Here is a 13,352-nt window from a genome sequence, read left to right as displayed (position 1 = left end):
CTGCTGAATTGACTGAGAAAGCTTTCACTGGTTTCAACAGAGGAAGGAGTTATGCCAACACTGAGAGCTTGCAAAAATCTTGTGTTACTACTATTTGCAATTTTTATCTCATTCCAAAAATTAATATATACAGCCAAAAGATGGTATGTTTTTTTTTTCCCAGCAAATAGCTTTTAAAACAGGATGAGACAGAGTATAGAAAGATAGTTAATAAAAAATACAGGAACTGGGACCATTCATCTGGAATTTAGTAAAAAATTCTGATTAAGAAGAACAGAATTCAGATTACAATTCATATGCTGCCTGTCAATTTTAGTATCTCCAATTTAATTAAATATCAGTAAAACAGATGACACACATGTTCAATTCTAGCAGCAGATTGTAAAGTACAATCTTAATTTGTACAGACAAAGGTTAACACCATAAAGATTTCTCCCTCTAACAATCTTGTAGTATTGACTAGATTTAAAGTCATAAGGAATGGTAAAATAGAGAAAAAAGAGGCACAGGAGGGTGAAAGCTATTACATTGAAGAGTTTTACTCTGTCAGCTTCAAAAACCTCGTAACATTCTGCAACGTCCACTGTCCTTCAATTACGAACTCACCTCTAAAGCATCATGAAGTACTTCATCAAAAACATTGATGAAGACATCATCCTTCACTGACTGCAAACTGTGGGTGCTGTAGTCACCATTAGGAGCTCTGAAAAGGTTAAATAAACCAAAAAAGTTATTTGAAGAGAACAGGAAAATTTGAAAAAATGTGCATGCCCAAATTAAATTATTATTTCTCAGAAATAGTTTGGCTTTGTTTTGCCGTACCTAAATGGAAGCTGAAGTTCCTCGTTCCAGTTAGGGTTTGGCCCCTCTGCTGTTGTTGTCCGGCAGACTGTTCGCTGAAAAGAAACTTCTACAAAAGGACGGACTAAAACCTATCAATAGAGATCAAACCAAAGGAAACAGCTGACTATAAAAATTCATCAGAACACATTAAATTACACATTTTCAGGTATTCAGAAAAAGAAATGCATACTTTGTGGAGACCAGGCTGATCCAGCCCACATAAAACTTTTAATACACCTCAAGTATTGAACTTCCAAGGCTTCTAAGCGTTTATGAAGCTTTTAAAAATAATTTATATATCAGCATTTCTAAAAGATTAACTGTATTCAGAATACTCAACGTATTTATATACACCAGCAAACCCACATTTTGTCTTGTGAGTGGGAAAGCTCCTGGCTACGTAATCAAAGAGGTGACTGAAAGAGAACATGGGATCCAGACACCAGTGGAAAAAAGTGCACTTGTATCCTCTTACCTATAATCCAAGAAGCCTACTGCTACAATCTGGGTTGCCTCTGAAACTGGCTCCTATCACAGAGAAGCAACTTCTGCTAGACATAACAAACCCCTAACGTGATTAAAAATGCCTTAATGGAGCATTTCATTAATATTCCAATGCATATGGCAGAACCTTTTCGACATGTCAAAAAGCCGTAATTTTGAAGGAAAATCGTAACAGGAAAAAAACCTGGAGGGCTTCCATCTTCATTCAGAAGGATGCTGTATTTATTTCTCAATAGAAGCAAATGTAGTTTCAGTATCAGCCTTAAGAACGGCTGTGCTGTTTTAGACTGAGAGTAACACGGGGCCCAAATGCAGGCTGTCAAACCAGCCATCAGCAGACACATACAGAAGAGTAAGAACAGGGTATTTTATTCTACTAGGCTTCTAGGCTTCAACATTTTTCAGGTTTTTTTTTTTTTTGGTTTTCTAATATACCTGGTTGAATGCCCAATCCGGGCTATCGGCTGCGCTCTGAGCTGCTGGAGAGGCTGCAAACATCTCATTAAAGGACCTTGAAGATTTGGATGGTTGTTGAAGTTTGCTGCAAGAGGAAACAAGAAAAGACAGGGAACACATTACAAAGTATGAATCCCTCACATTCTGTATGAACCATACAGAATTCTGGCAATGCTTCTGATATTTTTATGTTATGACTTTGACCTTGGAAAGATATTTATTTGTTCAAATAACATGAAAAGAATGCCAGAAAGGGGTAGCAAGTGTATAGCTTTTGTAAGCCTCATTCCAAAAGAGTGCTTTGTGCCTGAGGCTCTCTTTTCAACCCCAGAATTTTTTTTTTTTTTCCTTTTTGCCTCGCCCATACTATCTCCTTGAGTTACAGGTTTTTCAGTTTAAGGAGATGAATCCTCACAGAATTCCTAAATAGTGTAGACTTAATGGTATCCAGGCAAGGCAAGGCCTCTACAACAAAATTAAAACCGTACAAATATTACACAATCAGCAACCCATGAGTGAAATAAAATAAACATTAATACGTTCATTTTTATAGTGTTTCCACATAACTTTTTTTTGTAATTACACCACAGTAGAGACTGTAAAAGGATAACTATTCATGGAGAATGCAGGTCAAAATAAAGATATCATAAAGATATCAAAATAAACATATTGGGTAATGCTAAAAAACTGGGAGGTTTTTTTGTTATTTTTCTAATAGTGATAATGAATTGAAATTTTCATTGTTTCCTTCCTATTGACATGTTTCTAACATGAATTGCTTCTATGTATAGAAATCAAACAGAACCTTTACTCTAGCAGAGACAGAACAGCAGAAGATACTAAATTCTGTATGCACAGTAACTGGTCAGCTTGAAAACACCTCCGAGTTAAATGCGAGGTGTATTGACTGGGGTGTGGGGGTGGAGAGAGAGAGAAAGATTGAACACTGCACCAACACACTGCTTCTGGAACAGAATCAGAGTGCTCAGAACTCAAGTATCTCTACATGACACAGCACCACACAGTGCAGGCATTGCCGTCACGTGCCTGAATGGTCACCTTTAAAATTATTCAGAGCCAAATTAGGTTCAGTCTATTAACTTAAACAAACAGTTAATGAAGGAGAAGACCAACATGCTACACTCAAGAGGAAAACAGAGTAACCTACAATGAAAAAACTGGGTTGTTTTAATACTTATGTTTGGTATTTACCTAAGACAATATGAATTAAAATTGCCCTAACTAGCAGGCTTGCTTAAGCTATACTTGATCCGATATTCCCGAGTCAGAAAGTTGTCAAAGCTGTCATGTTAACTTGCAGAGAGTTTTTTCCTCCAGCAGATGAATACAGCTTCTGGTAAAACATTTACTGAATTCAGCAGCTATTAATAAATGATCATATTATTCTACAAACTTACAAAACAGCCATTCTTTATCATTATTAATAAAAAGAAATGTATATTTGTTTTTCTCATGAGGATCAAAACAACACACATGGCTGAATTTTAACATTAGTTGCTTCAGCTGTCCTCAAAGCAGCTGCAAATGGAAAAGAAAATGGATCTGTACTGGAAACGGGCATTTAAACATACCTCATCACTGGTTTTCTCACTGGAATATCATAAGCTCTGACGATGTTCACTAACAGTTTTATGTCTCCGTCTGACAAGTTCTGTGCTGTGACCTTCTTCCTTTCTTTTCTCCTTGGCTTTAATGGTCGCTTTGGCTCTGCCAGTTTAAAGAGGCTGAGTCCCAAAATACTAATAACCATAAAACAGACATTTAGTCATATTTGCATAGAATCCAGAATTCTAGTGTTTCCATGGCACACATGCAAATTATGCACTAACAGAAAAAGGAAATATATGTTCCTGATAGTGCAACACAAAACCCTATGACATGTCAAAATGTTTTAATTGTTTAGTACGACACAGCACGGTTCTGTCTCCTATTTCAGACACTGTAACTTAAATGTGCAAGTAAGTTTTTTTCCCAAAACTAGGCAAGATACAAATAAGAGAATTACACTGCTTCAAGACAGATCTACACTACAGTGCTATAAACAAGGGATCTAGCAGATGATGACAAACACTGCATGGAATAGGAAAAAAAAAATAATCTAATGGCACAGCTACGTACAACAAACAATAGGCTATAGAAAGGAAGCAGAATGAATATGCCACAACATACCCTGGACCCTCAGAACTTATAAACCAATGCAAAGCAGAATGCAAAGAAAAAAAAACAAACAGGGAAAGAATAAAAAGCGGATGTATATTTTTACACATCACTGATATTAATTGTAGACATTCCAATATCTACTTTTAAAATTAATAGCCAATAGCATTATTTTCTTACAAATATAAAAAAAAATCACAGTAATTACTGTTAAAACACAAACCCATGAGTTACTAAAATCTCACTAAGTAGATGCTTTAAATGAATCGCAGTGTATTTTAAATTCACTAACCATATAAATCAGCAAATTGAATCCAATTAGTATTCATAAGAAAATACCAATGAAGCATTTGATTTCAAGCAACTCCAAAAGTTGACTGTAGTCTCGTTTGGATTTTTCCAACTGAAAAAATAGGATTAACTCTTCTGTAAGAGAGCAAGTCTCTGTATCTCCAGCAGATGGGACTGTTTAGATTTATAACGCTGATGGAAAAAGCTTTGGCCGTACTTTAAGGGTGTCACATTTATAATGAACACAAACAACTTCTACGTAAAAGAAAAAATAACTATCACAACCTGTTTATTTACACTGATTTTAAGTGAGCAATACTAATTAACAGTAATCTACACTGTGGTGACTGATAAATGTCAAAAGCAACAAGTACAGGATTCGGAACAAAAATTCAGAAAAAGAGCTTAAGTAATAGAACAAGTAACAATCTTAAAAGGAAAAGAGAAGTAATTTCCAAATCCAGCAACATTTCTGAAAGTAAACAGCATGTGACGACATCCAGCAACAGCAAACAGAAATACACAGAAGTAAAATGAAGAAAATTACTGTTAAAAAAATCTATTCCACATTATTTGCATGTTGTATGCACTGACTCTAAGCGACCATTACCTGTGGAGCAGGTAGTAGTGTTACTACCTCTGATGATTGTCTGATATTTGGAAATCATTCCATCTGGCACCAGCTAAGGTTATGCTCGGCTCATCATATCACAGCCTGATGCATTATATCCTGCTAAATCTTATTTATGTGCTGTCACATTACTTCTGCCAAAACCAGATTTTCCCTTAAAAACCTTTTTACGCACTTTGTGTACCAATACACTGTCTGTACTGGCAGAAGTGTACAGCGTGATTTGAAGTTTCTATATTATACTAAACACAAAATCACACCAGTTAATCACATCAATACACTTTGGAAAAATAGATCAGAGGTGGTTTTACATTAACTGGGTTGATTTAGAGCAAATAAAGAAATCTCCCTTACCCCAGGCTGGGAATCTCCTCCTCATTGACAAGGTCAGAGAGAAGGAAATGGTGTTTTGCTATGAGGAAACGCTTTATTACTGATTCTCGAACCTGTGAATGGGTAGGGAGAAGAGACAAAAGTATTTTAATCCAAACCCACTGCAAGTAATTGCATTCTGTCTACTAAATGCAAAGAAAATGTCCAAATATACATTATTTTTTCCCACTTTTAAAAGAGTCACAGTCTAAGGAGAATTTTCTTTCCACCAGGTATTTCTTTGGAATATAGTACAAGCTCATTTTACAAGTACAGTGATTTTCTAGAATCATACTGGCTAGCCAGATGTGAGAAGGTATGAAAGCATATAATCAGAAAATTAAGTCCTATATGCTCACAGCTCATCACCAGAAACAACCACAACAATAAATGACACTAACAGACATCTCTTCCACATCTAAATGAAGCTGCAGAAAAGGCTGTAGAGAAATCTGTACAGTATTAGTTATGGGGAATAAAAGCAATGCTTTGGACTGCAGAACAAGCAGCGACACCTGTATTACAAATACTATGATTTCAAACAAATGCTTAAATTTGTTAGTTCCTTTCATTTCCATGCTGAGGGCGTAAACTGAACTGAAGAGATGGAAGTCTTCCCTCCCAACAACAATGCGGAAGCAGACTGATAGAATATTGCCCTTGTCCTTTCTTCCTAGCACTAACACTGGTAACACCTTTATATACTGGGCTATTACAAGATCAGTTACAGAACAGCAATAACAATTTTCTGCAATACACCTCCCTTCGTTATTTAAAAAAAAAAAGTTATTCTGCTTGTATCTTTGTGTCGAAGTGACAGCCATAAAGATCACATTTCAGAGTGAACAGAATGTCAGTTCTGATGTTAGCAATCTAATTTTTGAGCACAACTGACAATTTATAAAAGTATAAAATATCCAAATATTATTTTAAAAAATGCTACTTGTATTTAATTTAACAGGCTAAGAAGTAAAAGTACCGTAATGTATATTACTCCGCACTACTATACTATTATTCAGCGTGCTGCATAAACCGTATGTTTGAGTACACCATGCAAAACCACACAGGGCTGGCACAGACATGACAACTTTGTTAGGAATATTTTGTTTAAATCATCACACTGAATCTGGGTTTTTGCACTTGCCTGGGAGATTTCAACACTCTTCACTGTCTATGGCTCTTTTACAAACCATTCTTTCTAAGAGACAATTTCTTCTGTCCTGCATCAAATCAACCTTATCATCACACAACGTGTTATGCTGGCTGGGTATGATTTGATGCGCTTTTTTCCCAGTACTGGTAAGAAACTCGTAGCCGTATTTTGCACTTGCTGTTTTGCTAAAATAATCTGAAATCACAAACTTCTCTGCATTGTGTGACCAATGTTTTTCCTGTAGTTTTTTCCCTAAGGGTTAAAGAGCATGTCATGTTAACAGAATAGACTAGAAAAATGAATTAAATCAAGATAAGGGGGAGAAGATGTTACTCTAATACCATGACAAAGGTGATGTGATGGAAGATACATCCTCCCTCTGAGGCTGCAGGACAAGCCACCCTGTGTAATGCATTAAATGATTTTTAACAGGGGTTTGGGTTGCTTTCAAGGAGATAATTAAATTCTGAGCTTACAAGAAGGAAAACAGGATGGACAGGGAAATCAGTCAATACCTTGGACACAACAGTACAGATCTCTGGGACACTGGAGCAAAAAAGAATTTACAGAACTGTTAGAAAAATCCAGAATGGCTGGTCATCTTGTATATTGCATCTGTTTAAGCAGCATTAGATGAATCATTCACAAACCTCCACTTGTTCAATTAGACCAGTTTCAGGCCTAACTTGGGATTTTTAAGATGCCTGTAGGTCACGTTCAGAAATGAATCAGCTTTTAGTATTCACGGAAATAAAGCATGCAAGCATGGAAGCAACATATGACTTAGAGAAATAAGGTGAATCCGTATTTTCTGGAGCTCACCTTCTGCAGATAGTTCGCAACAACTGCTCTGTGTGCATCTAGGTAATTTTTGCTGTCGGTCACATCTCTCTCTTGCAGTCTCTTCTCATAGTCCTAAAGATATTTACTAGAGTTTGTGATGTGATATATGTTCAGTACGTTATTACATACAAGAAAAATGGTAAACATGCCATTAATATTAATGTACAGATCTCAGTAAACCAAAACAGATGTCAGAGGTTTATAAAGCTATTTTTAATGCTAATGGATACAGCAATATCATTGCTAAACTTCCATGAATAGAGACAAGAATTCCATTATGTTACAAGATTCATGTGGTTTAAATTACTATGAATAACTTGAATTCCCTTTTTTCTTCTAAAGCTGAACTTTGACCTGCTGCTGTAAACTGAAATTCCATTTGAACTAGAAACAGCTTCTGCAGCAGCAATAGGGAGAATCCTTTATAAACAGAAGCGATGCAGTATTCATGGAAGACGACCTGAAATCTGAACTGTGTTTTAACATGCATAACTAGTTTTCATAGTGTCCAACACTAGAAGAAATTGCACTTGTCTGAGAGTTTGTTGAGAAACAGTTACTGAGCTACTTGAAAGTTATATTCAAGAAATAGAGATTTAATAGCATAATAAAAATCCTTGTTTGCACATTGTGAGAAAGTGAAAGCTCTTTAAGTGTCCAGAGTGGGAAGATTTTGTTTTGCCTGATGTTTGATAGAAGAGTCTGTCCGACAGGCTGAGATTGATACCGGTTACCACCACAAGGAACAATTTACGAGAAGGTCTTGTTTCTTGGGGAGAAGCATGTTGTTGGAAAATTTCTCAGGAGTGTGGTTACTGCTCCGGTGGACTACAGTGAAAACCGTACTGACAGATCCAACTTCTATGCACAAGTTTAGGAAAGCATCTTATAAATGAAAAAAAGGCTGGAGCTCACACTTAGCTTCCAGGCAAAACTCAGAGCCTACGAGTCCAGGAGGTCTCCCAGGACCTGCAGCTCAATGGCAGTCTGCAAATCAGGTTGCTTTAGAACCACAGCAAGTTATCATGTAAAAGCTACTCTGTAAAATTAATCTTCGGGTCATTTTGCTACTGTTGTTACTTAAGATAACATAATTTTTTTCTAAGAAAAATGATTCAGGAAGCGCATTCTGGAAACATGGTGCTTCATTATTTCCACAAAAAAAATTTATCTAACTTTTTCGGTGCATAATTATTGTTGAATGACTTCAGATTAGCAAATAGGAATAGATCTTCTGAGACAGAAATCTTAATTTTTAAGCAGTGCTAGTAATGACTAAGCTAGAAGTCCAACAATGGGAGTTGAATGTTCAGCTGGTACGCTCATATGCATTGCTCCCTTCAGAAGTCTTTCTACTACAATATCATTTAAGTACCACAAATGATTAATTAGTACTTGTTAACTGTTAGTAAGCTGTTGGCATTAAATGAACTTTCAGAAGAAACAGGAAAAGGTGACAAGCTTTTGATAAAGCAAATCCTCAGATAGACTGGCCCCAACTCTGGTGTTGAACACCAAACTGAAACTCTTCCTGTTTCACCCAAGACACTTGTGTAGCTTTATTTCCCTAAGTGTGTCAAGACATTCTGCTCACCCATGAGCACAGCACAGCAATCCAGCACATCTGGATTATCAAAATCCAGCACAGCCATGCTGCTCGGTTCATTGGTAGAGATGATGGACCCGTTTGTTCTGAGGAACACCAGGAACAAAAATACAAAGCTAAAGATTCCATAGCAGTACTGCACATTAGTGCTGTGCACTGTAAGAAAGATCGGAGAGGACAAATAAAATGGAATCACTTGGTGAAACACCACAGTGGGGAAAAAAAGAAGATAATTTCATGGCCTAATTGTAGTGGGTCTGGCTAGGATGGACTTGATTTTCTTCACAGCACATGGTATGGTCATATGTTTTGAATCTGTGACTAAAATGGTGTTGGTAACACACCAATGTTTTGAATATTGTTGAGAAGTGCTTGCACAGTGTCAATACTTTCTTTTTCCAACCTTCCCCCCACGAGCCCCAGCAAGTAGGCTGGAGGTGACCAAGAAGCTGGGAGCAGACACAACAAGAACAGCTAACTCAGAATGGCCAAAGGGATATTCCATGCCATATAATGTCATGGTCAGCAGTAAAATGAAGAGGAAGAGGAGTTTAGAATGGTAGCCATTGCTCAGACACTGGCTAGACATTAGTCTACACATCAGAAGTGGCAAGTGCCTTTACATGACTTGGCTTTTGTTTTTTCTTCCTCTTTCCTTTGCTTATAAAACTATCTCAAACCATGAGTGTTGCTTTTGCTCTGTCTGTTCTCCGCCCTGAGCAGGATGGGAGGGAGAGGGGAAGTGAACAAGCATCTGTGTGGTGTTTAGCTGCCTACCACGGTTAACTGACAGGAGGAAACTTGCATTATCAGATTTAGGTAAGACTACAGACTTCTGGTCATCTGATCCAAAGCCTCACTCAAAGCAGGAACAACTCCAGTTAGGACACTCAGGGCCTTTGCCAAGTGAATTTTCAGTATCTACAGAGATAGCAATTCTTCAGACTTGCTGGACTAGTGTTCTAGAATGTCTTCAAATTCTTTGTGAAAAATGTTTTCATTATACCCAACCGAAAACTGTCATCATCTCACCTCTAAGATGAGCCTTGCTCTGTTTTCTCTGCGCCATCTCACTAGGTGCCTGGAGGAAGCAACAAGATGCCCCCTTAGCCTGGCCTGCTGAGACCAAACTTAGTCCTTTCAGCCTCTTCTTCTACGTCATGCACGCCAGCCCTGTAGATGTTCTGGTAGCTCTGTGCTGGACTTGCTACAGTATTTCACAGTGTCTTTCTTGCACTGGACAAGGTGTTCAACTTAATTAGTCTGGTAAGAGATTAATGAGCAATCCAATATCTGCTCACAACTATGTGAGGGGCAGTTAGAGAGTGCCAAACTCATTTCCAGGCAGTATAACTAGGGAAAACAGCCATTAAATACAGCTCAGAAGGTTCGGGTTGGACATCTATTTATTTATTTATTTATTAAATAATCACTGGAAGGCTAGTGCAGCACTGGGACAGGTTATGCATAAAGGCTGTGGAATCTCCCATTTAGAGGTTTTCAAGACTTGGCTAGACAAATACGCAGCTGACCTCATCTAGTGCTGGCAACAGTTCTACCACTTCAGTGGAAAGCAGGACGAGATGACCTCCGGACAATGTTTTCCAAACAATATTTTCACGATTCTGTGACTTTTCAGACTTCTTTGCCAAATAGCTAGTAAATCAACTAGGAAGAATTTAAATTTAGCTTTGAAAATCATGTCTTATAAAATGAACTTGGAATGAATGATTATGTGTTTATCCAATTTACCCTCAATGGAAAAAACTCAAAACAATTCTTAAACTATGGTTTTCCATTTTGAATGTTAACGCGAAATGAACAAAGTTAGTCTGTAAAAATCAACTTGATCAGAAATATATATCAAAGCTGTGGCACATCTTTAAAGAAGAAATACAAAACTAATCTAAAATTTAAAAAGGAAAAATTTTTATTGAAAAGAGCCAGGCATGATTGAATTAATAAATATCATTTTAAAAGATATAATAAAAAAAATTGAATAAAGGAATTTTTCAAAAAATTCTGTGTAAGAGGAAATAAGGATAAAGCAGCACTTGCCAGAATCTGAGATGGCTCTGACCCTGCAATGGCAATGAACGCACTAATATGCTCCTTAACTATGTGAATTGCTGAAGAACAAAAGAATGCATGACTTAAGACTAATAAGGGAGTTGAGATTAAAAGTAACTGAAGTATGACCCAAATAGAAGATGCACACATTGCATTTCAGTAAGGTAATTAACAGGCAGGCAAGGACAGGGTAAGCTACTTGGAACAATATACTAAAACAGAAATAACTGCAACAGCAGCTGTAGTAAAACATAAAAAGGTGTTAATTCTTGTTAGTGTCATTGCTTCCAGCAGCCTCCACAGAAAGAGCTCAAAAGTTTGTAAGACTAAGCCTGAATTATCATTGCGTTGCCTTTCTATATTTGATATAACTTAAAATAAAGCCTCTTACCTTTAAAACAAACCAAACCAAACCAACTATCTCAGAACATTTGTGTCTCGAGTAGTTGCTGTGTTTTATTTTTCTCCTTCCACAGTATAGCTGTGGAAATACCGCCTTGGAAGGAAGCTATCTATAGTAGATTAAAGTAACACCAGAAAATACTGAAGAAATAAAATACTCATTTTTTACACATCAGCATAGCTGGACATTCTTTAACTGACGTAATTGCAAAGCACATACTATTAGCAATAAAACTAGAAAATAAGTATTTCAGATAACATGCTACCTGGAAGATTTTCTCACTGATTTCTCGTTCATGTAAAGGGACTTGCTTATAGTTTCGGAACTCTGCCACCTCTGCACTTCTGAGTTGCAAGAGTCGGAATCTCTTTGATCTATTAAATTCCTCATCAGAAACAAAATTAAATTCTTGCTGCAACTGCTCCAATCTGAAGAAATCAGGAACACGTGCCTCTCCACTTGTAGCAACCTAAATTAATGAAAAAAATACTAACCTTTTCATTCAAAGTGACAAAAGTCTATAAAATAACTTTAAGTCTTACATGCATATTGCAAAGATGTTAATTTTTAGCAAAAGCAGTTGAGATGGATCAAACTGAGACTGAAACACTAAGTGTTTTGAAGAAGGTTTTGTTGAGCAAAGTATATGAGATTATACCTTTCAGAATACAATAAAATTCTATTTCCTCGTAACATAAATAAAACGTTAAAGAGTAGGAAAACCAGAAAACATAGCAGAGTAACCTAGGAAGCTGTACTGTAAAGATGGTTCATTTACACAACTTCCAATAGCTCCTTGACTGGATGTTAAGAGAAGTCCCAACTTCTACAACACACTAGATTGCCTTGTGCAACTGTCACTAATGAGCAACCAGCCATTTCATACCACACAAGTCCACTAGGAATACCCCTGAACTTTAAGGAAATAACAAACTGAAAATCTGTATTTTTTTTTTTTAATTCCTAGATTAAGCAGTTTGCATATTCCCTTATACCTAGAATACTACTGAATGGATTAATAAATCGTATTTTTAGTAGACACTTCGCTTTTTAACACAAACAAATTAAAATGCTACCACCTCCCTGGCACGCACAGAGACCTGCCTGAGAAGTACTGCTGAGTAGGTGTTTCACAGCTCCATTACTCCAACAGCTCTGAAAAAAGCACTTACCAGGATCAGCTGCATCAGAGCTGCATTGTTTGGGTCATTTGGATCAAGCTTTGCTTCTGCTGCCCACTTAGCTAGTTTCTTCATGTCAGTTAAGCCTGATGTGCCAATGGATGCAATAGCATCAAGATTTTTTAAAGCACTAAAAAGACAGAATTGATAGAACTTATACCTAAAACATGTAAGATTTAGCAACATTTTAAAAGTATTTAAAACAATCTGAGAAAAAAGGTCCCTGCAACCTGAATAGTAAATTCCACAACACAATTCTTAGCTGTAGCTATTCAATAAGAGAATGATGAATCGCAAAGGAAAGTAAAGAGGAAACATGAAGGAACTGGTAGAAGAGAACTTTTTTACAAGGTAGTAAGGTGCATATAGCCTATAGCCACAAATTACAGTATTCTATCTTCCTGATTACTAGAAAGTAAGATGATAAATTGCCTCACAGCATGAAAGCTAACGTAAATGTTTTGACAATCCATACTGAGAAGAGCTTCTCAGTTGCTTGTGCTGTCTTAAATCCTGTCTTTGACCAGTCTTCTGGATGGCTCTCTCACACCTGCACTGTAGCCTTGGTCACTGCCCCTTTCCCTGCTGTTTCTGGATAGACCCTGACACGTGATTCATCCCCTCGCCATGTCTGGGACTGCTGCCAGCACCCTCCTCTGCCTGTCACGTTCAGCTCCTGTAAGAGCTGAACGCTGAATGCTGCTGGATGAGGACACTGCCTGGGCTCAGACAACATTGCAGCCTCCTCCCTCATGATGCAGCCCTGCTTTTGGTCCTCCCTGACACTAAAGAGTCCCAGCTCCACTCCTTACCTTTTGGAT

The 13,352-nt window shown here is 37.2% G+C and overlaps 1 protein-coding gene across 1 annotated transcript in view; it reads right to left on the bottom strand.

Annotated features, from left to right (window-relative positions):
* The window catches only part of CC2D2A (coiled-coil and C2 domain containing 2A), a 50,584-nt gene that overhangs the window by 13,833 nt on the left and 23,399 nt on the right, over positions 1 to 13,352 (bottom strand). Inside the window, exons 16-23 of the mRNA XM_010143566.1 lie at positions 12,523 to 12,661; positions 11,616 to 11,819; positions 7,251 to 7,343; positions 5,258 to 5,349; positions 3,396 to 3,563; positions 1,783 to 1,888; positions 823 to 932; positions 607 to 703 (exon numbers count right to left, since the gene is read on the bottom strand). Coding sequence (XP_010141868.1) covers positions 607 to 703; positions 823 to 932; positions 1,783 to 1,888; positions 3,396 to 3,563; positions 5,258 to 5,349; positions 7,251 to 7,343; positions 11,616 to 11,819; positions 12,523 to 12,661 — 1,009 coding nt within the window. The remainder of the gene's footprint in view (positions 1 to 606; positions 704 to 822; positions 933 to 1,782; positions 1,889 to 3,395; positions 3,564 to 5,257; positions 5,350 to 7,250; positions 7,344 to 11,615; positions 11,820 to 12,522; positions 12,662 to 13,352) is intronic.

Source organism: Buceros rhinoceros, unplaced genomic scaffold (genome assembly GCF_000710305.1).
Source record: "Buceros rhinoceros silvestris isolate BGI_N320 unplaced genomic scaffold, ASM71030v1 scaffold3519, whole genome shotgun sequence".
NCBI lineage: Eukaryota > Metazoa > Chordata > Aves > Bucerotiformes > Bucerotidae > Buceros > Buceros rhinoceros.
The sequence above is the reverse complement of the archived record's forward strand: the minus strand, read 5'-3'. Positions and strand labels throughout refer to the sequence as shown.